Genomic DNA, 26,896 nt, shown 5'->3' on the forward strand with positions numbered 1-26,896 from the left:
AGTCTACCTGGAATTGGTTTCCATGTGTAGTGTGGGATCGGTAGACGTCAGGATGAATTTTTTCCCATATGAATAGCCAATTGACCTAGCACTGTTTATTAAAAGGATGGTCCTTTTCCAAAAGTACCAGGCATGGCCATGCCTCAGGTGTCCCTGTGCTTGTGATCTACCTGGCGCCATTTCTCCTCCTTCTCCTGCTCCTCGGTTGTTTTTTTTTTTTTTTTTTTTTTTAATATTAGAGATTGAACCCAGGAGGCAGGGGTGATTAACCACTGATCCACATCCCCAGCCCTTTTTATTCTGTTTTGAGACAGGGTCTCACTAAGCTGCTTAGGGCCTCCCTAAGTTGCTGAGGCTGGCTTTGAACTTGAGATCCTCTTGCCTCGGCCTCCGGAGCCACTGGGATTATAGGTGTGCGCCATCACGCCTGGTCCTATCTGACCCTTCAGTTCAGTTCCACTGGTCTACCGTCTACCCCATACTGGTAGCGTGAGTCCCTTAGCTTTTTCTCTGCAAATCACTGGCTGTTCCTGGTGCTTTGTGCCAATTTGAGGTCTTCTTGCTACTGCACTTAGCTCAGCCATGCCTTTGGTTTCTATAATGCCCTCCATTGCCTCCCCCTCAGAGGCTCAGAGAGGTCAGTGCCTGCCCTGCGCACAGCTTTGGAGCTCAGTCTCGGCTCCTGACTCAGAGCACCCTACCCTCCACCAGTACCACCAGCAAGTGGTATGGGTTTATTTTTCTTTGACTTTGCTCCTTTTTCCCCTTCTATTTCTTCCTTTGTGGTGCTGGGGATAGAACCCAGAGCCTCACACCTGCTAAGCAAGTGCTCTTCCTCTGAGCTACATCCCCAGCCTTAAAAAAAAGAAAAAAAAAATTGTTTTTGAAACAGGATCTGGCTGAGTTGCCCAGGTTGGCCTTAAACTTGTGATCCTGTGGCCTCAGCCTCCAGAGGCACTGGGCCTGCAGGCGTGCCCCACCATATCTGGCCCCCTCAGCTCTTTGTGGTCTGCTTCTAGCTGATTGCTCGCAGCCCATGGAGGTGTCCAGAGTGCTGCTCTGCGGTGGCGCCTTGTTCAGGGCTCACAGAGGCACAGGGGCTGGCCCCTTCCCTCCTCCTTCCAGACAAGGACTGTGCAGACCAGAGGAGCCACAAGTCCTGCCCCAGGCCTTTCAGCTTAGGCGGGCTTTGGGGAACTAAAGCCCAGGGTGTCTGCAGCTGGAGGAGGGCGGGCCCCGCAGAGTACACCAGGCTGGACACGGGGTGTGGGCCTCGCCTGGCACCCAGCCCTGAGGAAGAGCAGGGAGGGAAAGGGAGGCCTGGCCTGGTAGGGAATGGTGGGCCCAACTCCAGCCCACCTGAGTGCTGGGCCGTGACCAGAAAGCAGCTTCCCCTCGGGAGCTCTGTCTGAGCCTGCTGTGCCGTGGAGGAGTGAAGGAGTGCCTCGGCCCTCGCCTTGCTTGGCCCACTGAGCTGTTACTCAGTCCCAGCCCCCAACATCGGACCTGGGAATGCAGAGAGGACCTGGACACCCGCTCAGTCCAGGAGGCACGTGCAATGGGCTGGACAAGGCGCTCCGGGACTGGTGAGGCAGGGCTGGATTGTGGAAGGGGCTAAAGGCACAAAGGCCCTGAGGTTAGCAGCATTAGGGGGGCTGCAGGGAACACATAGCACTGGAGCTCAGGTCCTGGTGCAAGATGCAGGGTGAGATTGGCCGAGAAAGGGAAGAGGGAGCCAAGCCGGGTGGTGCCGGCCTCTATCTAATCCCAGCTACTCAGGAGGCTGAGGCAAGAGGATCACAAGGTTGAGGCCAGTCTGGTCAATTTAGTGAGACCTTGTCTCAGAATAAAAAAGGACTGGGGATGTAGGTCAGTGGTGGAGTGCCCTGGGTTCAATCCCCAGTCAAAAAAAAAGAAGAAGAAGAAAAAGAAAAGAAAGGCGTCAGGCTGACAGACCCCCTGGAAGCTCAGATACCCTGAAAACCCCTTTGGGCCCCGGCTGACCGGAGCACAGTGTGAAATCGCTTAGAGGATGGGAAGGGCCTGGCCCAAAGCTCAGACCCAGAGAGGGTAGGCCGGGGCTGGGAAGGCCGCTCTCCTGCCTCCTCGTTTTCTGTGGCCATCCATGACACCGCCTGGAGCTGTGGGGAGCCACTCTAGATTCTGTGACCCAGGGACACTGGTGCAGCAGGAGGGCTTCTGCCCAAAGGCCAGGGTCCAGACCAGCACAGGGAGGCCAGGATCAGCCTGGCTGTCTGGGTGTGGCGTGGTGGAGGGACAGCCCCGCAGCAGCTCGCCGAGGCCCGAGGCCCCACCCTGTTCTCCTGGGCCCTGCCTGGCCAGACTTTCCCCTGTCAGCCCCCACGCCTTCTCCTCCCTGGGAGCAGGCCTGGCCTGGGCAACAGCCAGAACTCTCATTCTCCACCAATTTTGCCCCCCACTCCGCTTCTCTAGGCCCTCTGGGCTCTGAAATACTGGAATCGCAAAAGCTGGTTTCTGGGCTCCTGCTTCCAGCTTCTCTGATCTAGTTCTTGCAGCTTAAATTGCTTCTTGAGCTGTGCTGCTGGGAACTCACAGTGCTAATGGCTCTGCTTGGTGCCTGTGGGCCAGAACCCTCTCCAGGCGCCCCCCTTGGCTGTTCCCCAGGCCTCCAAGGGAGGTGGGAAGGCTGGAGGGGGCTGGGTAGAGGGGAGGCCAGAGAGGTTAATTGGTTGGCCTGAGGTCACACAGCAGCCCCATGTGGATATGGGAATGGAAGACAAAGTGGCTGTGGGTACAGAACAAGGGACAAGTTAGCTGTCCTTTGTCCATATCCTGCTGTCCTTCTGTGACCATATTCTTCCTAGTCTGACTCCTGTCTTCCTGTTTCTCATCTTCCCCTTCCTGTGAGACCCCAGCTCAGTTCAGGGTGTGTGGGGAGCCCCACCTGCTCAGCTCTTTCTCCTGCAAGGCAGGCTGAGAGGCCACAGTGGAGGCCCCGCAGTCCGAAGGCCTGGGTTTGAGTCCAGGCTGTGCAGCGGGAACTTGGGCAGGTCACATCACTGAGCCTTGAAATGGTGACAAGATGCCCATCCAGCTCTGTTTGCAAATAATAGACCCAAACAACAACCCAGGTGGCTTCCGCATGGTGGTCCCGAGCCCCGCCCTCTTGCTCCTCCTGCCTTTGGCCTGCCCAGCCTTCTCCCAGCCTGTGGTCGATTATAACAGCATCTTCCAGTTCTGGGACCAGCGCTGTTCCCATGGCAGAGATAAGAAAATAGGGGCTCAGAGAGGCTGCGTGACTTGTTCAAGGTCACCCAGCAGGTGAGTGGTGCAACTGGCCTCTGCCCCCACACCCTCCTTTCAAACTTGGTTTTGATACCCAACCTACTGAGCCTCCTTCTCCCCCAGGTGAGGCTGGGAAGCTCATTTGAACCGTGATGGGGCTGCAGCGTTGGCCTGGGCAGGATCAGGAGGCGTAGATCCTGGTGTGGAGCTGTTGCAGCCTGGACGGGGTGTGAAGGTCCAGCTGGCAGAGGGGGACAGTCGTTAGGTCTTGGCCTCAGCACCTGTCAGGGCACCTGATGGGACAGTCCCCACTGTCTGCTTCCTCCCTCCCTCTCCTTCCCTCCCACATCCAGTCTGTACTTGGTCAGCATCCACGTTCGAGGTGCAGAGTGCTGGCTGGGGAATGAGGCGGGGAGGTGGGAGCCAGGACCTGCTCCCCACAGAGACCTGGAATCTCAGGTGCAGGGAGGACATGTGCCCCTGGCTCTAGGTGAGGGTGGGAGGAAGGAGAGTGGGGAGTCCCCGCTGCTCTGCTGTGGGTGTGGTGCCAGCCCCAGAGCTGCTGGGTTGGCCACTTGTCTGTTTGGCTGGAGGTCCCGGGAAGCTGGTTGAAAAGAGGGGAAGGGGGCGTGGCCGGGCCAGCCCTGAGCCCTGGACTGGTGGCCTGTAGGCCTTGCGCCCCCTCCAGGCATCCGAAAGGAGAGAACCCAGGTGGCAGAGCCAGGCCAGCAGCCCCATCCTCATAGTCATATGCCAGCTGTGTGGCCATGGGCAGGCCTCTGCCCTCAGCTTGCCTGTGTGGTGAGGGTAATGAAGCCCACGCCTCAGGGCTGCTGAGGGCAGAACATGGGGCTGATGCCAGACGGGGCCTCGAGGTCCCCATGCATGATAGCCCTTGTGCCTTCTTGTCCTCTAGGTGTTCCTGCCTCCCCTCCCCGGGCAGTGGTCACCATGTTCTCCTGCGTGAAGCCTTATGAGGATCAGAGCTACTCCTCCCTGAAGCGGGCCTGTCTGCGCAAGAAGGTGCTCTTCGAGGACCCCCACTTCCCTGCTACGGACGACTCGCTCTACTACAAGGGCACCCCGGGGCCCACTGTCAGGTGGAAGCGGCCCAAGGTCAGTGCCTGGCCCCTGTGGAGCTGGGTAAGCAGGCTGGAGCCCCAGGGGCTGAGTCTGCAGGGATACAGGGCGGGCACCAGCTGCCCAGAGAGGGGAGGGGCCTATTTTGGGACCCTGTTATGGGATTTGACCTGGCAGGGGTCCAGGAGAATGGGCCCTAACCTGGCAGCCACCACTGCTCAACCAGGCACACCAGGAAAGCGTGATGGTCAGCTCAGCCTGGCCACCCTCCCTTCCAGGGTTGTTTTGGGCCCCTGGATGTGACTTTTGTTTAGTAAAATGTAGAGTGATGTTCAAGGGTAAGAAATTTACTTTCCTTATTATTATTTTCATAATGATAATTTTTTGCTCTTCTGATTTTTTTTATTTAAAAATTTTTTTCATACATGTATATAGGGCACCATAATGATTTTGAAATCGTCAGTTCCTGTATAAATGAAAGTATTTATGATGATGACGAATTGGTAATAATAATGGCAGTCAGAAGCAACAGCCTCTGCTTCTTGTGTGAGGATTGAAACAGGGCCTGGCGCCAGTACAGGGAGCTTTTGCCATGAATATTGATCTGATGAACTCCGGTGGCACCTCATGACTGCTCCCCATCCTGGCCTTGGGAACTGAGGCTGGAGTGTGGCCCCACAGAATGACTGCATCCCCTCGCCTCTGATTCCTGGCTGGGAGGCTGGAAGGGGAGAGGACCCTGCGGAGTGGGTGTCCCCAGGGACCAGCATGAAGGGGAAACCTCTGGAGGTCACAGCCCAGGCCCCTCCCCAGTTCCCATGGCCATGCTAGTGACACTGTGAGAGTCTGTCCCACAGAAGGGACTTTAGTGTGGGAGACTGCTCTATCTGCCACCCGGACCCGGAGGAGACTGTGACTTCTGCTCAGTTCTCAGCTAAGACATCTCAGCCAAGGGCGAGGAGGCAGGTGGGGACGGGCAGGCCTGAGCGCCCAGGCTTGCTGGGGGCAGGTGTTCAGGGCTGTGGCTCTGGGAGGGGCCCATGTGCCAAGCTGAGGTGCTGGCCCTTGTTCTGAGGCCCTGGGAGCCATCCCGGGCCAGCTTCTCTATAGCAGGCGACAGAATCGGGTTTGCATTTACAAAGTCTTTCTGGCCCCTGGACTTTGGGGGGAAAATTAAATCTATTGTTCGAGCTCCTCTCCTAGGCTGGGTCTCAAACCCCTTCCAACTCACAAATGCCCCTGCATTTTTTTGGACCGGAACCCTTGAGAGGGAGGGAAACAAGCCAGGAGGGGAGGCCTGAACCTCGCATTACCTGGTGAGTCACGAGCAGAGGTGGACCCGCGCCCTGGAGTCCTGCCTGCCTAGACCTTCCTCTGATACCAGGTGAAGGGCCCCTGGTTCCCTGGCCTCAGCCCTGTGAGCTGCAGGAGAACCTCTGGCCCCTGCATTCATTCTCTGGAATTCCTCAGAGTCTCCAACCTGGTCACAGAATTTCAGTGGCCCACCCTCCCATGCCTTTTCTCTTTGTCAAGAGGGTGGGGAAGGAGGCCACTCTCAAAGGGCCTTTGTGGGGTGTTGATTCAGGGAGGAGCATTGGACACTTGAGCTCTCTGCCCTCTTCTTGCTCCACCCTGGCTGCCCTCGTCCTGACCCTCTTCCCGCCCTGGGACGTCGCCTAGACTAAAGCTGTTTGTGGCCTTGGGCCCCAGAAGGAAGCTGGTGAGGCCTGACTGGGGCAGGGTGGGCAGGCTGTGGTCACCCTGGCTGTGTGACTGACGGAGTCCCTGCCCTCTCTGCTTCACCACCTTCCTCCCTGGGCCCTTCCAGCCCTGACTGACAAGCAGGAAGCAGAGTCGTTCTGCCTTGAGGGGGTGACAGCATGTACTGGTTGGTCTTGAGGGATGTGTCTGAGGGGGCCCACGAGGCAGCATTAGGGGGATCACTGCATGGAGGTGTTCAAGGCCTGAACCCCCCTGGGGGGGCTATCGTGGACCAGGAGGTGAGACCACCTGGCTGGCATGATGACTGTGTGGGTTTGGAGACCGTGTTGGCCACGCCTGCGAGGCCTGCAGCAGGCAGTCCTCTCCACGGCTGGATGGCTGGACGAAGGCCTGCAGAGCAGGAAGTCAAGCCTGTGTGGTCAGGGCGGGCGGGTCCGGCTCCTGATCATTAGCTCTCAGCCGCTGCCCAGTGAAACTTTGCCCCGAGGCAGCTGCGTTTTTATGAAGTCCTACTTCCTGGGTCCCATAACTCACCTGTTTACAAACAGAGTCGAAGGCCAACGTTTTCTACAGCCCAGGGGAAACCCTTCTTCACTTCTCTCCCATTTCTGGCTCCTTTTCTCTAAGTTGTTGGTGACAGTAGCCCTCCGTCCTCGGAGGGTCTCCTCAGCCAGCCATCCTGCCGGGGGCATCCCCTCTTACTGATTCTGCAGGTGGGACCAGGCCTGGTCCTCTTCCATCTCCACCAGGGCACCTGCCTTAGGCCCAACCCTGCTGCAGGCTCCTTGTCTTCTGTTTTGTTTTTTCCCAGCAGGTAAACACCTGCTGGCCTCCCTCACAGCTGATCAGGGAGAAAAGAGACTTTGGTCACTGTCAGTGGGGCCTGGGAACTCAGGGGAGACCTGAGGGCATGGACAGGTGCCACCTCTACCTCTCTCAGGCCCAGGGCCGTGTAGAGGGCCTCTTGTCATCCCTGGCGGGGACAGTGCCCCCAGCCAGCACTCTACTTATTATACGTGGACATCAGTCTGGGGGTCACTTGGTGGAATAAAAAAATGGGACAAGTGGGGGAGGTCTTACAAATTAATGTCAGCTCTGGAACCCCCAGAACTCGACCAAGGCAGCCTAGTGGCCCATCCCCACTCTCTGGGGCTCATGTCCACTTCTTGGGGAGGACTCTGCTCCTCTGCCGTGCTGAGCATAAGGCCCCTAAATGTCCACAAGCAGGCTGTTTGCTCCAAGGCCGGGTGCTGGGCAGGTCTGTGCCCTGCCCAGGAGCCAGTCTCCTCCTGGCACGGGAATAGGGTCAGGGCAGCCACAGAGGCTCGTTAAAGGAGGTGACCTTGAAGGAGGGGAATTGCAATGGGAGGGGATGGGGGTTGACAGGGGAGGCAAGCCTGTTGCAGAGGGTGCAGGTCACAGGGCCTGACTCACGAGAACACTGCCCTATCCTGTCCCAGGCAGAAGTCCCACTCCCAGTGTCCCCAGTAGTCAATTCCTTCTGTGATCTTAAATTCCAGGGTGAAGGTGGGTGGAGAACGGCGGGGAGCAGAGGCCAGGAGCCCCTGCAGGTGCAGCCTGTGGACCCACCGCCTGCTGCCCACCTGTGTGTCCTCTAGGATTGGAAACCTGAACTTCCTGTTGTGCCAGAGGGAGCTGGCTGGGGGCTGTGGCCCGGCCGGCGTCTGGTCGAGCCAGTCCGGCAGGCTGGGAGCACTGAGCAGGGAGAGGTGACCCCAGGTGCAGAAGCCTGTGCCCTGGGGGTGTATTCACCAGGGGAGCCTCCCCAGCCCTCCTGGCCTGGGGCTCACAGCAGGCCCATCCCCCAGCCCTGCCACTTGGCCTTCCAATCCTATTTCCAGCCAAGCAGAGCCTGCCAAGCCCTGCTCACCCTGGAGGGTGGGGGGGACCCAAAGGCCTGGATAGTGATGGAGGGCACAGGTGGCCGTCTGGGCAGGGCCGTGTTGGGGTGGCGTCTGTCTCCAGGGTGGACCCTGCCTTGGGGAGTATTTGGAGTTCTCATTTGTCTCCGAACCCCTCTGCCTATCAACCCTCTCCACACCTGTTTTGATGGTGGCCTCTGTGATCTTTCCTGCTGTGACAGCTCTGCTCACATAGAGACTCAGCACTGGTTCCTCCTTCTCAAAAGCCCTGTCTGTAGGCAGGGACTGTCCCTGACTCACTTTGTGGCACATGTCCAACTGCTGACCCAGGAAAGGTAGAAGGACGAACGCCAGTCCTGAGAAACCTGGCCCCATGGTGGCAGGTCATGTTCTGGGTACACCGGCTCCCTAAGCTGGGCACAGAACAGATGCAGGGGGACAGGTGAAAGAAGGGAGGCTTTGTCACCCATAAACCTGGCCTACTCGGGATTTCTAGAGCCAGACTGCCAGTTTGAGTCTCAGTTAACCTCTTCTTGTGTGGTCCTGGGCAAGCAACCTGACTTCCCTGTGCCTCGGTTTCCTCGTCTGTAACAGGGGATGCTAGGGTATCCGTCTCACAGGGTTGCTTCGCACCATGCCCGGCTCCCGGCACGTGCCCAGACCTTGGGAGTTGTTTCTATGGTTGCTCCTTTAGAGGTGCCCCAACCTCACAGGGTTCCTGGGATTAGAGCTGGTGACCCTAAGCCTCTCCAGGCAGGAGGAACGTGCCCAGGCCTCTTTGCTCCCTCTCAGGCTCTGATTGCCCTGGTCCCAGTCTCCACAGAGTCAGGGAAGCGGAACCCTGGAAGCCTGACCAGGAGCCCGGTCTTCGCCGGAGAGGTGCCTGGGTCCAGAGCCCTGTTCTGGGGCGTGCCTGCCCCACAGATCTGCCCCAGCAGTACTGGGCATCAGTTGGGGGGGGGGGGGGGCGCCCTGATAGGAGCCCAGCAGACTGGGTTTTGTGACTTTTCTTGTGACCTTGCATTTCCTGCCACCTCCCGGGCTCAGCCTCCTCCTCTGTGGAATGGGCAGTTGCATCTGTCCCAGGCTGGGAGCATCTGACATGGAGGGCTGCCTCAGGCATCTCCAGGCATGCCCTGCAGCGCTGGCTCCCCCTGGCATGCCCTGCCTGGGGCCCTCCAGATATGGAAGCTCCCTCCCACCCCATCCTTCTGGGCCTCAGGCAGATGCTAAGTCACCTTTATGCCGGGCGTGGGTTGGGCTGGGAGACAAGATAAGGAAGGCAGCCGAGAGGCCCTGGGGACAGGAGCAAGGAAGCTGCCTCCCTGGGCTTCCCAAAACCTGGGGTGAAGCACTCGGACCTGCTCTGGGGACGCCTCCTCGCAGCACAGTTCTGGGTCACTCTGCAGTTCCACCTGGAAAAAGGGGTCAGCTCTCAGGAGCCGCTCTTGCCCTCTGGGGAGTTATAGTCCTTTCCAGGGTCCTATGGTTTTTCTGGAAACCAGAGGAGTCCCAAACATCGTATGGGAACTGAGGACCCTTTGTCCCATTTCCACCTGAAATTTCTGCCACTAAGATCTGTGTAGACCTTAAACAGCCCTGCAGGAATAACAACCTGTCTGCACAGGTGAGGAAATGGAGGCACAGAGAGGTTGAGCTACTGGCCCAAACTTGCACAGCCAATGAATAGGGAGCAGGAATTGAAATTCTATCTTCCTGATTCTGCTGCCCTCTACTGGCCACCTGTGGCAGAGCCCCAGGAGCTCTGTGGTGATTGATGGAGCTCAGGAACAAACCTGTAGAAAGAGAGATCTGCAATCACCCTGCCCTGCTGGGTGACTTGGGCATGTTGTTCCACCTCTCAAATGTAAAATGGGTGTATTGCCCCTCTCCAAGCCACAGTGAGGATTGATCATGGTGCCAGCAGGCTGTGTGGCACATAGAAGACCTGATTCAGTGCCTCCCCTCACCTGCCTTGGGGAAGTCACTTCACAGAGTGAAGGGGCTAGGAAGAGAGAAGGAGAGGCCTGGGGTGGCCTGCTGGACACAGGTGGCACATGCAGCTCCAGCCAAGGTCTAGATGGGCAGGGGAAGAGATCCCCTCCTCTTGCCCAGCCCCACCTCGGCCTGGCCCATCTGGCCCACAGGTGGTGCAGGCAGGCCCTCGTCGCTCTAGCTGGGGCTCAGCTCCCAGCCAAGGTTGTCTGCCACCCTGCAGAGACCTAACCAGATGCCGCCTCAGGCCTGGGCTGGGATGTCAGGTGCTGTGGGATGCCAGCCAGTGAGTGAACCCTTTCAGCTTGTGTCTCCTGGTGCTGAGGCCAAAGTCCATGGTTCTCCCATTGTCCAGCCTCAGAGAGCCTTAAAGGAAAACCCTGGTGAGCTCCGTGGAAGGGTCTGGTGCGGAGGGCCGCTGATCTTGGAGTCCCCTGCCAACTTCCCTGCAGGCAGAGCAGTGGGCTTCCAGAAACAAGGAAGGGCTGGGTCCCAGAGCCACTGTCGTGTGAGTCACTTCCACCGTACAGTGACTGCCCCAGTCTGGCTTCCTGACATGTCTTAGGGCGCAGCCCCTCCTGCCATCACCGCCAGTCCCCAGGGGAAAAGCAGCAGGACTTGTTTTTAAAAATATTTTGATAAACCTTTATTTAATTAATTAACTAATTAATTAATTTATTTATTTATATGCAGTGCTGAGAACTGAACCCAGCGTCTCACACATGCTAGGCAAGTGCTCTACCACTGAGCCACAGCCCCAGCCCCGCAGCAGGACTTTCTGCTCCATTTGGACATTTTGTGTTGAATGCCTTTGACCAGCTGCCACCCTGTTGTGAACCCCCATTCCTGAAATTGAATAGCATCTCATACTCCTAGCGGGTGTGGGGATCAGATTGGGGATCAGATGAGAGCAGGAGGGACCTCAGCTTGCCCCGCCCCACCCCGCCCTCTGCTCCCAAGGCCCCGCCCTCTGCTCACCATGCCCCGTCCTTTGCTCTCCATGCCCCGCCCTTTGCTCTCCACCTCCCCCATCCTCCAACCCCCCTCCCCACCCATTTTGCGATGTCTCACCCCCACGTCCCCACCCCACTTAATCATGACGCAGGGCACCCGAGGGCCGGCTGGTGCAGGTGCTGCAGGGCTGGCTGGTCAGGCAGGGCCACAAGGGTGGAAGGAAGGTGGTCACCCCAGTCCAGCGCCTTGACCACTTCTACAGCCTATTCATCATCATGCTGCTGGCAGAAGTGTGCCCTGGGTCAGGGAGGGGAGAGGGCATCCCACCAGGACCCAGGGGAGGCTGGGTTTGGGGAGATGTCTGCCAACTTACGCCCCGGGTGTGTGGGGACAGGAGAACCTCCGTGCTGGCAGTGGACGGGGTCCCTTTTCTGCCAGGCGGGCCTCCTGTGCTCCTTGGGCCCTCATGCTCTCTCTGTCTTTCTGTAGGACATCTGTGAGGACCCCCGCCTCTTCGTGGATGGCATCAGCTCCCACGACCTGCACCAGGGCCAGGTGGGCAACTGTTGGTTTGTGGCGGCCTGCTCTTCACTCGCCTCCCGGGAGTCACTGTGGCAGAAGGTGAGGCCTGGGGACGGGGCTGCTGGGGCGTTGAGGCCAGTGCTTGATGTGTCTGGAGAGACTTCCTAAAAGCCTGCGCCAGGGCTGGGGTAGGCGCCATTGAGCCCCTTAGCCCTGGCCAGGCATCAGATTTACCTTCCCTCCACCATCAGCTGAGGATCCAGAGGGAGGTGCTGGGAGTCTGTGTAACTCTAGGGTGATCCCCATGTGTCCTCTCCTCACTGTTGGATGCCTGGTGTCCCTGGAGCCGCATAGATACCTGTGATGTATAGAAACTGCCTGCATGATTTTCAGTGTGGAGTCAGCTCTGACGGGGCTCAGGGCACCTCTGCCAGTAACCTGCTGTGTGACTTGGGCTCTTGCTGCCCTCTCTAGACCTTGCTGTCCCCAGTTGTTCAGCAGAAGTGGTCTGGACAATCCCCAGCCTCATGATTCCTGGTTCTACACTGCTGGTATTCTCGACCAGATCCAAAGGTTTGGGGTTGAAAGAATGGACTCTGGTCCTGCCAGCTGGTCTTTTTGTGGCAGCACTTAGCATTGGGACCCTCACATCCAATGCACAGAGCTTCCTTCCTGGGAAGGCCGAGAGGCTGGAGTAGAGGCCAGACTTGGATGATTTAATGGCAGGGACTGTAGAGGAGTCCAGGGGTGAGCGCAGGTTTAAGCTCTCTGCCTTCTCTGCCCTTCCTGCTCTCCCTAGGAAGGCGCTGGTGGGGTGTCAGTCTCCCAGGCTCAGTCTGAGCCCTTGCCTTACCACATGGAAGCTTTGTAGCTGACCTCAGGTTATTCCTCTGCAGAATCAGAGCAGTGATCTTGCAAGAAGGTGAAATGGTATGCTGTTCTTACAGTGCCTTGTGCTATAAGGCGCAAGGTCGGTGAACGTTATGAGTATTCCTAGGACATAGGGTGTTCCTATGCAAGCGGGTGCAAGGAGCGCGGCGTGTTTTTCCTCATCCTCTGAGCCACCCATCAGCCATCAGAGGGAGCTGTGCCCTTGGCCAAGGCTGGGACTCCAGCAGGTCCCTGTTCTCAGGTCTTCTGTAGGGCGTGGCCTCTACAGCCACCTGGTGGGTATCCTGAGGCCTGGCCCCTGAGACTCCTGCAGTGATGGGTCAGCTGACTTTAGGACCCTCAGGGACCCAGCAAAGGCAACTACAGCTTATAGATTTGGGCATTCATGGTGTCCAAGCTGGGAGAAGGGCATGTGGGATCCTGTCATTTGTGGGCTTCAAGACCCAGACAGGGTTGGGGCCTGGCACAATTTTCTAGGTGAAGGCCTTGTGCCTGCTCTGCAATTTCCAGCCTCCAGGCCCGGTCTTTGAGCCCAGACCCAGGCCCCCTGCCTCTGAGCCCCAGCCCCCAGCTAGGTGAGGCTCATGTGGGGCTGGAGATGGCACCAGGGAATCCTGCAGGGCTGGCCCCCCACCTCCCACCTGCCCATAATTGCCTGTTTATCTGCCATCTCCCCCCTGGAGGTGAGCTCCCCACAGACAGAGCTGGTCCAACCTATACTTTCCTCTGAGCCTTACAGGGGCCAGCATAGAGAAGCCTCTGGAGAGTTTGGGGAATGGAAGTCCACCCCCATTGTTCCACCCAGCTTTTGACAGGCAGCTGCACAGCCAGCCCTGCTGACAGTTCCTCCCAGGTCCAGGCATGGGCAGGAGCTGGACAAGGTGGGAGGAGCTGAGCGCCATGTGCCCTGCCCTAGGCCTGGCTCTCAGTCCCCGTGGCAGCTCCCCATCTTAGCTGCTGGAGGAGGAGGCTGAGACTCACAGGAGGCCTGGCCTTGATGCTGTGCTGCCTATTTTTATCTCTGGGCTGAAGTTTCCTCCTTTCAGGGCTTTGGGACACTGGCCTGGGTGGTCTCGCAGGCTGCAGGGCCAGGAGGCCGATCTCCAGTAGCTCGGGTCCCCAGGTAGACTGGGGCAGGCTAATTGCCCTCTGCCTTCAGGTACTGCTGTGGCGACAGCCCCTGGGTCCTGGAATGAGGCCTCGGGGAGCTCATTACGGTGCCTCACGTTCCCTGCTGTCTCCACTCACTGGGCCCTGTTTGTTGTTACCCCTCACTTTCTGGGCCTGTTGCCCTGCAGGGCCTCCCCTGCCCCACCCTGTTTTCTCCCTGGAAGGGCAGTGCAGGGGACAAGGGGGGCACTCAGCCTGAGTTGCACCCCCGCCCCCCCCAACCCAGCTGCACACTCCGAGAGGCTGGGCCTCAGAAGCAGGTGTGTTGCACCTGGCACACGCCCTCCTCCAGGAAGTCACCCTTCCCTCTTAGTTTTTGAGGTAGCCTGGGCCTTACAGGGCAGGGTTCTCTGTCATGGGAGGAGGACCAGCCCTTGGCATCCAGCGCTCTGCACACTTAGCTCCTGCCCTCGCCTCCCCACCTGTTTCTCTCTTCCAGACACCTCTGGGCAGCGGGCTTCCCTTCCTGTAGGCACCCTCGTGGGGCACCCTGGCCTCCCCATCTTGCCTGCATGTTCCCTGCAGGCAGGGAGGCGGTGGTCCTGAAATCACGAGGTAGCAGTTGACAGCGCTCACTGAGACCAGGCTTAGGCTGGATCCAAGGTCTTCGGTGAGCTCACCTCCTCAGGAGCCTGGTGCAGCCAGAGCACAGGCCAGGCCTGCTGCCTGGGCCACTGTGTCCCTGGCTCTGGGTTGGCCCAGGCCCTGGAGGAGCCAGCCAGGTCCCTGACTGGAAGAAAGCATGGATGTTACCAGAGTGGGGGCAAGAGTTGGGGGTGGCAGTCCTGGGAAAGGCAGAGAAGGCCAGGACAGGCTGTCTCGGTTCCACTGTAATTGTTTCCTGCTCCGTCCTCGCCACTTAATAGAAGCCACTCATGTTCTCAGTTATACCGCAGCTTGCTCAGCACATGTTAACAGAGCACCAGTGGTGCCCCAGCACCACGGAGGGTACTGGAACAGAAGGTGTGAAAAAAGTACCAAGTCAAGTGACTTCCATTACCCAGCAGCATCCAGTGTTAAGGGGTTTCTGTAGATCCTTTAAGGTTTTATCCCATTTGGGATAAGAAGTTTTGTTTGCTTTATTTTAATTGTGTGTGCGAGTTTGGAGCCTGCTTTACTCGCCTGAATTCTTCCTGCATCCAGCTGTTGCTGGGTCCTCCAGAGTGTCTGGCAGCTGAGTGGAGGACATCAGTGTGTCCAGACCCCACCTGCAGCCTCCTGCCTCCTTCCTGCCCGCTCCTCATGAGCCTCTGCACACACTCTGCTCCCTGCTCCCCCACTCCCAGCATTCTGCCTCCCTTGGCCCCTGTCACCCCCTCCCTCCTGCCTGGTCTGTGAGGCCCAGCCTGGTCACTGCTGTCCCTTACCCTCAGCCTCCGCAGGTTGTACCTCTCTTCCCAGCCAGAGACAAGGCCCTCTCCTGGGCTCCTGGAGCCTCGTCCAGCTGCCTGGGCTGTCACCCAGGTTCAAAGGGTGTGGCACCTCCAATTTCCTAGCTTTTTATGCCCTGGGAACTGCTGTGTTCTGGGGATGTGCCCATGTGGCTCGTGCCTCACCTCTGCTCCCTCCCCGCATTACCCTGGTCCTAGTTCTTGGTTTCATTTCATCCACCTTCACCTTCAGCCACCTGGTCACCCTGCAGCCACAGCTGGGACTGCTCTCAGTGGTCTACAGTCCAGGCCGGGCTCCCTGGCCTCAGCTTCCAGCCTCTTGCTGCTCCCCAGCCCCAGCACATTGCTGACCCTGACTTCATTTTGGTCTTAGCCAGAGCCCACCTGCCCATGTCCTCTTGTCCTTGGCTCCACCGTCCCTCCAGCAGCTATTCTCTTACCAGTGTCACTTATTCATTCAACAAGCACTTCTGCGGGCCTCCTCTGTGCTTCCCTATTCGGGGTGCTGGCTTAGAGTCATGAGCAAGATGGGCATGGTCCCTGCTCTCTCAGGGTTTGTGGTTGGCAGGGGACATGACAGGCAGAAATGAAGCAAACATACAAGTAAAAAGCAAAATGCACAGCTGGGAAGGGCGGGACCTGCTCTCCTGGAGGAAAGAGAAGAGCCTCCCAGTGTCCGGCATCAACCAGTTGTTCCCCTGCCCCCGCCCTTCCAGCTACAAGGTCAAAGGTTCTGATCAGGTGCTTTAATATCTCCTCCTCTATAGTTCTCTCACACCCTTGGGGACTTGCTGCCAGAGGCCCCCAGAACTGATCCCACAGCTTGAGATGTTTAACAGAACCAGGTACCCCCATGCTGTTCATGTAGCCCAAGATGCCGCTGATTGACTTAGCTTTCATCTAGCAACTGACTCTACTGGTGGTCCACTAGGTCCTTCAGATGGTTTACCATTGTTACCCTTGGGCCTGGGCCTCTTTCCTCTTTCTTTCCATGTCATGGCACTAGCCCACTCCCCCACCCCAACCACACTCACAAAGCCCAGTTCTTCCATGTGTCCCCTTGTGTGTGTGTGTTCTAAGACTTGATGCCAGGGCCTTGCACGTGCTAGGCAAGTGCTCCACCCCTGAGCCACAGCTCGCCTCTTCCCATTTCTGACAACTGAGCTTCTGCCTTCCGTTGGGTCCTGGGGATGTAGATGTTTGCCCTCTTCCTTGTCCTCAAGTCTCCTGGGGTACCAGGTGGAATATGTGGTAGGATTTTGGTAAAAGAGGAGTGTGGTCATGTGGCTGCCCTGGTGCAGGGTTGAGGCAGGGCCAGCAGGTCAGAATCTGCTGGTCAGTGATTCTCAAAGCACAGTGCCTGGGCCAGCAGCCTGGGAGTTATTTAGAAATGCAAATTCTCAGGCCGCATCAAACATGGATTAAATCAAAATTTCTGGGAGTGAAGCCTGGCAATCTGTTTCCAGTTCCTACAAGTGAATCTGATGCACATCGGAATTTGAGAACCACGGGTCTTGGTGGAAGATGATGGTGGCCGGGTCGGTGTCCTGGCAGTGGGAATGTAGGGAAAGGCTCCCAGACATTTACGAAGTAGAATATTCCAGCCTTAGTGGGTGAGTATGGACGAGTGAGGCGAGAGGGGAGCCTGGAATGGCTCCAAGTTCTCCAGATGTCCATCAGGTGCACCTCTCTGGTCCTGTTCTTGCCCCCCACAGGGTCTTGCAGCCCCTCCGCGTGCCTCGGCCGTGCTTCTCTCCTCCCCCACTGCCCTTATGGAGCACTCCCTTATTCACAAACAAGCAGCTCCCAGCCCATCCACGTTGTCAAGGTGGTTTCCACAGCAGTTGACGTCAGCGCTCCTGTCCCTGAGGAGCCCATCACCCTCCTGCCTGCCTGCCTGCAGCACCTGCATTATCACTTCCAGGAGCGGAGAGGAGGCAGGCGGGGACTCCCACCCCTCACCACACCCCATTTTGAGAACTGGGTGGCGTCAGCAAAGGCAAGTAAGCTGAAGGGGAGGGGACAAGGGAGGACGTAAGGGGAGGCGGGGCCTCTGGGTTGCCTCTTCTCTCTGCACTGAGGCCCTGGACCATTTGGCTCTTTGACGTTGGTGGGGACGGCAGCAGCAGCAGCAGCACTTGGGCCATGGCGGAGGACGAGCCGCAGAAGCAGCAGCTGGACATGCCACTGGTCCTGGACAAGGACCTGACCAAGCAGATGCGGCTGCGCGTGGAGAGCCTGAAACAGCGTGGGGAGAAGCGCCAGGACGGCGAGAAGCTGCTGCGGCCGGCGGAGTCCGTGTATCGCATCGACTTCATCCAGCAGCAGAGGCTGCAGTTCGATCGCTGGAACGTGGTGCTGGACAAGCCGGGCAAGGTCACCATCACTGGCACCTCGCAGAACTGGACACCGGACCTCACCAACCTCATGACGCGCCAGCTGCTGGACCCAGCTGCCATCTTCTGGCGCAAAGAGGACTCGGAGGCCATGGATTGGAACGAGGCTGATGCCCTGGAGTTTGGCGAGCGCTTGTCGGATTTGGCTAAGATCCGCAAGGTCATGTACTTCCTCATCACCTTTGGTGAAGGGCTCGAGCCTGCTGACCTCAAGGCCTCCGTGGTGTTCAACCAACTCTGATGGGGTCACCCACTGCCCCCTCTGCCCCCGCCCTGTCCCTGCCTGGACCTCCCCACAGTGGGTTTTGGGGGACATTCTTCTAGTTGCTCAGCCTGTGCTCTGTGTGGTCAGAGGCCCCCTGAGTCCATGTCCTCCTCTCCTTTACCCTGGTATCAGAGCTCTGCCTCCCAGGAAGATCCCACGGCTCTGTAGTCTAGAAACTGCACTGGCCACTGAGGCCACCCCTGTAGATGATAGACCTGGTAGGGGCTCATGTGGCAGGTAGAGGCTATGGGCACCTGACTTCTCTGCTTCATTGTGAGGGAGTGAGACCAAGAGAGACAGAGAGATTCAAACCAGCCATCTGGCTTCCTCCAGAGACGGGGAGATGGAGATGACAGGAGCAACCTCCTTGGGGAATCCAGGAAGCAGGCTCTGCTCTCCGATGGACATGGCACCTTGGCCACTCTTGTCAGGAGGTGAACACCCAGCTTGAGGACTCAGGAAGGTGCTGCTTCTGCATTGACCCAGTGTGGTCCCAGGATGCCTCAGGGCCCCCAGGACGTGGGGCAAGGTTGCTGCAGGGCTGATGTGGAGTGGTGTGTGGTGGGAGTGGCTGGTTTGCAGCCCAGTTCTGGTTCCGGTGGAGACGTGAAGGGGAGCTATATAAAGTCACACAGATCTACCTACCTATATATATACACACACATCGAGATGGATGCTGTATTCCTACAGGAGTATCCGAGGATCTACCCCTGCCCTGTGGACAAGTCTGGTTTTGACAAGTTATCCATTGAACAATTGCTGCTGGTTCAAGGGTGTCTCTTGGCAGGGGCTTGATTGACGTGACCTGGGGGCTTCCTAAGCAGGGAAACCTTGAGATTAATACAGTGCAGTGGAAGTAGTTTAGTAAAGGGTTTTCCTCTGCCTGGGAGGGAGACTGGGTACAGGGGATCCAGGGCCCTGGAGCTGGAGACATTGTGTCTGGAAGAGGTGTCTGGAAGCAGGGTTCCCCAGCTCACTGGCCAGAGAAAAGCAGGTATTCCTCCTACTGGAGCATCTCTTGGCATTTCCTGGGCTGCTTGAGTGGAGCTAGGGGAGGGCGTGGATGAAGCCTAAGGGGGTGGTTATAAGGGCTGATGGTCTGAAGTAGGCTAGAGGTGGCAGTGATGTGACTCTGTCCGTGGAGGTCATTGGGGGCAAACCATTCACCAGATATGGAAACTGAGGCAGTTACCAGCAGATCCCCCTTCCCATTACACAGGCCCAAAGCCCCCCTTTTTGAGGAGTCTGACCTGCTGCCTGGTATCAGACAGGGACACCTTCACAAGTGCCTCCAATGCCTTGTCTCAAGTCTGGCTCTGTCTTAACCCTGGCCAGAGACATGCTTTGACAGGACCATCAGGGCACTTGGCTCTGAAAATGGAAGTGCTGAGACCTGGCGTGTCAGAGCCATCCCCAGTGGTGGGGCTGATGGGGGCGGGCCCCCTCTCAGCCGTGTGGAAGGCCATGTGGGGTCAGGATTCTGTAGTGGGAGACTGGCTGTGGTGAGCTCTGGTTCAGTGTAACTCTGGCTCTGGGGTCTGTTCTGGGACATGTTTGGGGAAGTGCTGGCCTTGCCTGTAGCCATTGCTGCCTTATTCTCTGCTCACTGTGGAGGTCGGGGATAGGTCAGACCCCTGGGAAGTCCTCCCTTTCTGCCTCTTTGCTTGACCTCTCCCTGTAGTTCTGGGGACCCCCCAGACTGATTATCCCCGCCTCTGTCCCATCCCATCTTCCTGTGGGGTTCCAAATGCCTCTGCTGTGCCCACTGCGCGTGCCCAATAAAAGCTGTGTGCCCTGCCTGGGTGGTGTGCGTCTCTCGCCGCAAGCACTCTCCCCCTCAGGAGCTCTGCCTCCACTCTTGTGGTCCTGTCCAGGGCCCTCCCAGCCCTGGGCAGCCTTCCATGGGCCTCTCCCAGAGTGCCCACCCCTCCTCCCGACAGCAGACAGAGATGAGGCCCAGGGCAGTGAGGTGACCAGCCAGGCCTACATCAGGCCAGGCTTACTGGGCCTCCTGGCTCCCCTCCAGCAGCCTGGCCAGCCTGTGTGGGGTGGAGGGATCCAGGCTGAGGCTATGCTGTCTCCATTTTCCCTCCCTGAAGACCACTGGACAGGAGTGGGTGGAGCACTGGAGTGGCCAAGGGATGGGGTAGAGTTGGGTCTGGGCCCCTGGCCTGGTTTACTGGCTCTGGGTCTCTGGCAGTCCCTGACCCTCTCCTGGCCCCACACTTTCCAGAGGGAATAGCCTGGTTCTTTCTGTGAGGTCCCTTTCAGCCCTACACTTTTGAGATTGTTAGACTCATGACCAGATGAGACTGATATTGGCTCTGATGTAGCTGCAAGGCCACATCACCTTGGTGTCCCTTCCATCCTTCTTCACCGCCGAGTCCCCTCACCACCTCTCTCAAGCATGTTCATTTTGGACAGAGGCAACTGAGACCCAGAGGAAGAAGCTTCCCATCCAGGTCCCAGGGGGATTGGAGGAGCTGGACCAGGGTCAGGAATACAGGGTGTGGGGAGCAGATCCTGGGCCTATAGACCTTTGACCCCACAACACTGTCACCCTGAGATGGACTGGGAAGATGTGTCCCTCTGCTCCTCTGAGATGGAGGTAAGAGGCTGCATTAGGGTTTTCTTTGGGAATGACCCTGCTTCAAAATGCTCCCCCAGCTGGTCTTATAGCCCCTTTCCTCCTCCACCTCAGGACCCCCCATTGCCTCCCCCTGCACATCCCCCTGACAGCATACAAAGAATCTCCCCTCCGCCATCTTCCAGAAGTCCCTGCTTTCTCAGCATGCCCTCCCCAAGCCTGCCTCCTAGCCACAGCCAGAACACCTCTGAGAGTCAGAAATCTAGCCCTCCCTGGCTGTGTCCTCAGAGTGCAGGCAGTGGGAAATGACCCATTCTCCATGGAAACCACAGGGTGGGAGACCTGACGTTTCCTGAGCCTCTTCCCAGAAAGGCAGCATGGTAAGTGGTGAGGGCCTTGCTCTTCCCTGTCCAGTTGGGTGACCCTGGGCAGCCTCTGAGCGGCTTCTTCATCTGGTGACTGAGGCTAATAACAAGGTTGAATGTCAGTCAGGCACTACAGAACTGGCACCCGACCACCCTCTCCGGGTTTGCCTGTTTTTTTTGTCCCAATGACTGTAGAAGCATGGCCTCACTTTGCAAATTATTCTGAGGAGGATTAGGAGAACCTGCTTGCTGAGCAGAAGCTCAAGGTTCAGAGAGGGGGAAGGATTTGTCTGAGGCCATGCAGCAGGCGGCCTGGAGTGGGTGGACTGTCAGCCTGGAATGAGCAGATCACTGCAGCCCTCTTGGCTCTGGCTGTCCTGATCTCTGGGCAGCAGGACTCTGCCCTCCCAAGGAGGCTTAGATGGACAGCCTTCCTGCCTCCTCCAGTCAGGGCATCTGGAACTTAGGGAATTTGAGATTCTTGAGGAATCTCAGATGCCCAGCACCAGGAACCTGCTAGGTCTAAGGAATCTAAAAGGCATATTGTTCATCTCACCCAACTTGGGTGACACAGGCCCCCTGCAGCCCATCTTCCCTTAGCCACTGAATGACTCAGAAACGCTGTGACCTGGCCCATGGGGTCCCAGGAAGACATCTGGAAAACTTTCTCCCATGTCCGTACCTCTGCACATACACAGTCACACACATTCACACAGGTCCCTCCCTGGACTCCAGACCCCTGTGCTCTGTGGCACAACCTGAGGCTACTTGGGCCTGGTTGGGAGTACCCAGGAGCTGGGGCACCAGGGAGCACTGTGGTGCCCATCACAGCTCTGAGGTTTGGGACGTGTTGTAAGAGGCCACCCCCGAGGACAGGTGAGGGAGGCTCCAAACCCCACCCAGGCCCTGCCTTCAGTCAGGTCAGCCCAAGTTGACTCCACAGCCAGTGGCACTGAGTTTTCCTTTCTCTTCTGGGGAAGGAGGTCACCCGGTAGCCTCAGCTCCCCTCCCTGCCTGAGGTTTTCAGCCCTGCGTGTGCACACAGATTCTCCACAACCAACAGGCCCACCCGGATGTGCACAGCCCTCCACAGCATGTGGTGTGCCTCCAAGGCCTTCTACTTTAGTTCTAGTGATGGCCCTGGAGGTAGGGTAAGTAGATGAGGAAACGGGCTGAGAGATGGGGCCCAGTCCAGACCTAAGTCTGTTATGAGGTAGTGTGTGCAGGGTCACCAGCTGGTCAGGGCCTCACTGTGACCAGAGCTGGGGATTTTCCTCCCAGAAGGAAACCCAGGCCCTGTGCTGGGTGCTGGGGGTCTGAGGAACTGGGGAACTCTTCCCAGTGGGCAGGGAAAGGAAGCTGTGCGGGGGAGCCAGGACTGGGGGCTAGTGCCTGATCGCCGAGGGAAGTCGGTGCAGGCAAATCAAAAGCACCCATGCAGGGACGAGATGGCAGGAGGCATCAAGGGTGTTTGGTGGTCATGGAATATTTCTGAGGACCCCCCGAAAAGGGCATGTTGAGGGACGGAGGTGAGAGGCTCAGCAGAGCCCACCCACAGGACTCCTGCTGCCCCGCCAGGTTGTGGTGTCCCTGATGACAGGGAATTCCAAGCACAGAGACCATGAGAGCAGAGAGCACTAGCAGCCAGCAGCTCACACCAACTCACTGCTGCTTCTCCCCACACCCCCAGGAAGCAGATCCTTTCATCTGTGAGTGTTTCCAGATACAACCGTGAAAAATAAGCACTCATTTAAAAAAAAATAATAACCACAATATCAATGTGCAACTGAAATATTTTAAAGCAACTCAATACAGGTGGGATACCCCTTATCTGAGGTGCTTGGGACCAAAAGTATTTTGGATTTCAGAGCTCTTCAGATTTTGGAATGTTTGTATATACTTTTATCAGTGAAGCATACCTTATCTGAAAATCCCAGATCCAAAAATGCTCCAAAATCCGAAACATCACATCCGTGCTTGAAAAGTTTCAGATTTTGGATTTTTGGATGAGGGATTGTGTTAGTTTTCTGTTACTTTAACAAATACCCAAGATGAATCAACTTATAACAAGGAAAAGGTTATTTGGCTCATGGTTTTAGAGCTTCCTGTTTGTTCATGATTGAGTAGGTCCATGGCCTTAAGACTTTTGGTGGCCAGGCAGCAGATCATGGCAGGAATGTGCAATGTAGGAAGACCATTGGCCTCATGGCTGGGATCTGAAAGCCACAGAGGAGGCCAGGGTCCCACAGTCCCAAGGACACACCCCCCCGTGACCTAAAACTTGCCACTCGGTGCCACCTCTGGAAGTTTCCACCACCTCCCACACTGGGGTTCAAGCCTTTAACACACAAGCCTTTGGGCAACATTCCAGACCCAGACTCTATAGTAGGGGTGCTCAACTTACATCTTCAAATGCCTGACGATTGGAAATTGTCATTTCCAATTCATGCCACCCACGAGTAGACATTTTACACTTTATTTGAATGAGATCAAAACAAGTCCATGTTGCCAATTGTTTCCCTTTCGTCTTTTCACCTTTCCCTGCCATTTATTCATTGAAGGAACAAAGTCATCTGCCCCTGGGATTCCCAGTCTGGGTTTTGGTGACTGTCCTCCTGGTGTCGTTTAACATGTGCCCTGTCCCCTGCATTCCCAAATTTAGGACTTGGCTCTAGAAGCTTGATGAAGTCGAGGTGAAATATTTTGTGGCATGACTGGTACTTAGTAGATGCCGTGTCCTTCCCCCACACCCCGGGGGCATGTATTGTCTATTTGTCCCTTTTGTGGTGTGAGGAGCCTGTGCTGATCATGGTCTAAATCCACTAACTTCAATTTTATAGAAGGGGGTGGTCCAATACTATCATTTATTCCTCATCTTTTAGCTGGAATTCTTTTCCCGATGGAGACTTCCCTTCATCTACTATTTGGTTCACCTCTGGTACAGTGTGTGGAGCAAAGTTAGGATCAACGCTTAATCTTTTTTTTTTTTTTTTCAGTTTCCAAAAAATGAGTTGATTCCCTACCCTCCTCCAAGAATGACTAATTATTTGTTTTGTATCATTGTGGTCTCATGAACTTGAATAGATATGTTGTTTTAATCCACTGCAGCTGTTATCCTTATTGATCTCAGATCGGCCCATCTGTGGCCAATGGGAACCTCCTCAGGCTGCTTCCTGCCTCCTCCGACATGGCCCCAGGATGTTTGAATGGCTTCCTTGAAATCAGGCATGATGGATATGGTGTGGGAGGGTGGAATGGTTCCATTTCTCCCCCTCAGTGCCCTCCTGGCTGCCGATGGCCTGAGCCCATGGTGGGAGGGCTGGCCTGCGGTTGACCCCACCCCAGGTCCATTGGCTGTGACACAGCATAGGACGTTGAGGCCCCCAGGGATTCCTGACTCTGGATCCCCAGGCCCTGGAGCCTCATTAACTGCGTCTTGAGCCGTAGAGGGCTCAGGGCCAAGCCCTGAGTTTAGCTAATGATTCTTCCGAAGTCCCAGCATACCTCCCTGCAAGGGTTCTTCCTCCCTCCTACATGGTCCAGAGCATCAAGAGCAGGGCCACCAGGAGGAGGGTACAGTGGGCTTGTGTTCCCAGCCCAGGACTTCCTACTTGTTCCATAGAGATGGTCACCCCTGCCCTGCATGTACCTTCCCTGTTTTCCAGAGACAGGGCCTTACCATGTTGCCCACTCTGGCCCCAAGCCCCTGGGTCCAAGTGATCCTGCAGCCTCAACCCCCGAGTAGGTGGGAACAAGCATGTGCCACAGGGCTTAGCATGGCTCACTTTTTATACAGCTTTCTATCTTGAAAGCAAAATAGGGAGACAGTACGAGGAGAGGGGCAGAGGCCAGGCTGGGGACAGAGAAGAAAGACAGAGTTGCCTGAAAGGGAGGTAAGGAGTGTGGGGAGGCAGTAGTGGTCTTGAGCCTTAGGCTGGGACACGGCCTGGTCCGTGACCAGGTGTGATCCTGCCTCCCTCGCCTGCGCCTGGGCAGCCTCTGCTGGCAGCTTCCTGGAGCCTTGCCCCAGGCTGGCTGTGGGATCAAGGCGAAGTGGGAAGCAGTGGCCAGCCTGCCCGCCTGGCCCCTGGCAGGGCTCCACTAGTGGCCAGAGTGCCTCTCCTGGAGTTAGCGTTTTCATTTTCTTGGTCTCAGATGTCCCACTAGGGAGCTTTTCTCTCTGCCAATCTCCCTGCTGATGTTGAAGAGGTATGTAAACAAAAGTGGCCTTAATAAGCATGGGGGTGGGGGTGGCTGCAGCCTGTGGGCCGGCAGGACCTCTCATCATGTGGGGCTCCTGGCCGGTGTCCAGCTCAGCCCGCATGGCCGGTGCTGGCCGTCTGTACTTGGGCATGGTTTTCCTCTAGAAGGAGCCGCTTACGGTCTGGGTGGGCTCAGCCACACCAGTCCCACACCTGGTTGGCCAGCCCATCACCTGACTTGGAGGGCGAGAGGTCGCTCTTCCCTGCCCACCTCCTGCTGCCCAGGTTGCTTCCATCTGACCTCATGTGCTTGGGGGACATCCTTTTGAGGCTCTCAGGATGCCTGCCTCCAAGGTAGGGCTCCTGTTCCCTCCCCTCTGGGCCCTGCATGCACCCCATGTTAGCCGGCATGTGGCCTGCATGCCTGCCTTTCTCACCAGACTGGAGGCCCTTTGAGGGCAGGGACCATGTCTGGGTCACCTGTCCAGCAAGTGCTGGGCACAGAGTGGTCCACCCTGATGAAAAACTCATTCCTAATAAATAAACCTGGGTTCAAATCCTGGTTTCAAACCCAGATCTGTGTGCTTACCAAGAATGTGTTTTTTTTTTCTGGCTGTGTGGTCGTAGACAAGTTACTTGCCCTTTCTGAGCCTCAGTTTTCTCCTCTGTCAAGTAGGGATGGAAAATAGTAATCCACCCATAGGGTTATTGTGAGAATTAAATTGAGAGACTCCATGGTGGTCTCAGCACAAGACCTGGTATTTGTAAGATGCTCCATACATAATAGATTATTTTAGAGTCTTAATCAATGTCTGGATTTATTCTTCAGTCAACGCATGTGTATTAAGCTCACTCTCTGGACCAGGCCCTGGTCAGGTGCTGGCTGTGTAGCAGTGACCAAGAACAACATGGCCTTGCCCTCAGAGGACTGATGTTCCAGTAATAGTATCAGTCACTGAATACAAAGTCACTCGGGCATTTTATGTATTTAACTCAGTAAATGTAAGTATCTCAGAGGAAGGGCCATGGCCATGGGTCTGATGGATAGGATCCTGACCTTGCCTGGAGCCAGGGAGGGCTTCCTGGAGGAGCAGAAGGAACTGAAGGATGAATGGAAGTCATGGGGGAGAAGAGGCAGAAGAGGAGCAGGTGTGGAGGTCCTGCCCAGAGGCAGCCAGGTGCAGGGCTGGGGCAGCCATGGGAGGAGAGATTGAGGGGGCAGAGTCCATTCAGGATGTGACAGGATCAGGTCACTCTGCTGCTGTTGGGGGCAAGGGCAGGTGTGGCTGCAGATGCTGGAACAGTGATGGGGAGTTGGACCAGGGAGAGAGGAGGAGGCACCTGAGCAGCTGCTGGCCGGATGGAGAGAATGGAGACAGAAGAGTAAAGACAGAGGCCAGGGAGACTGCCAGCTCCCCGCTGGGCTGGAGCAGAGGGCGGGGGAGGGGTCGCTCCACTCCCAGGGGCCAAGTGGAGGAGGCTGAGGGAGCCCCACCCCCCGCAGAGGTGGGGAACTTGGAGCCCACAGGCGCCAAGGCTTCCTGAGCCCCCCACAGGTTCATGGCACTGACGGGCTCAGCCTCCCTTCTGGGAGGCACTCCCCTTCCTCTGGAGCCTGATGTTCCCTCAACGTGTCCCCTCCTGTCTCCACCCAGGTCATCCCAGACTGGAAGGAGCAGGAGTGGGACCCTGAGAAGCCCGAAGCCTACGCCGGCATCTTCCACTTCCACTTCTGGCGCTTTGGGGAGTGGGTGGACGTGGTCATTGATGACCGGCTGCCCACGGTCAACAACCAGCTCATCTACTGCCACTCCAATTCCCGCAATGAGTTCTGGTGCGCTCTGGTGGAGAAGGCCTATGCCAAGTAGGTGCTGGCCAAGGGCAGGCTTGGGTGGCCAGGCTGGGGGCACTGTGACCAGCTCCCAGGGGTGTTCCTTTAGCCAGGGCTCCAGGCATGGGGAAGTGAGGGGCTGGCATGAGGGCATGCAGCGTGCTCAGAGCCCAGGGCCGTGGGCATGGCCATCTGGCGCTCTACTAGGTAGGGCAGAAGCCTGGACCCCAGGAGGAGAGGCCTGGCTACCTGGGGCAGAGCCTGGGGCCCCGGCAGGTGTCCTGCATTAGTTGGGAGCAGGGCCAATGCTCATGTTCATAGCAGTAAGTTTCTCAAAGGTGACGTGGTGAGACCTTCCCTGGGGGCTTCTGGTGG

At 57.0% G+C, this 26,896-nt stretch overlaps 2 protein-coding genes across 5 annotated transcripts in view; both read left to right on the forward strand.

Annotated features, from left to right (window-relative positions):
• CAPN5 (calpain 5) overlaps window positions 1-26,896 on the forward strand; it is a 56,613-nt gene that overhangs the window by 15,480 nt on the left and 14,237 nt on the right. For all 4 annotated transcript variants that reach the window (XM_079103269.1, XM_079103271.1, XM_079103268.1 and 1 more), the window contains 3 exons: window positions 4,184-4,383; window positions 11,391-11,522; window positions 26,346-26,554. In XM_079103269.1, coding sequence (XP_078959395.1) covers window positions 4,219-4,383; window positions 11,391-11,522; window positions 26,346-26,554 — 506 coding nt within the window. In that variant the 5' untranslated portion in view covers window positions 4,184-4,218. The remainder of the gene's footprint in view (window positions 1-4,183; window positions 4,384-11,390; window positions 11,523-26,345; window positions 26,555-26,896) is intronic.
• OMP (olfactory marker protein) lies at window positions 11,535-18,080 on the forward strand. Its single transcript, XM_079103272.1, has one exon. It carries the CDS (start codon window positions 17,021-17,023, stop codon window positions 17,510-17,512), a length of 492 nt encoding a protein of 163 aa, XP_078959398.1. The 5' UTR covers window positions 11,535-17,020; the 3' UTR covers window positions 17,513-18,080.

Source organism: Sciurus vulgaris, assembly GCF_902686455.1.
Source record: "Sciurus vulgaris genome assembly, chromosome: 11".
NCBI lineage: Eukaryota > Metazoa > Chordata > Mammalia > Rodentia > Sciuridae > Sciurus > Sciurus vulgaris.

Coding starts and splice junctions, on each gene's coding strand:
- OMP (XM_079103272.1), top strand. CDS start 17,021: ATGGCGGAGGACGAGCCGCAGAAGCAGCAGCTGGACATGCCACTGGTC.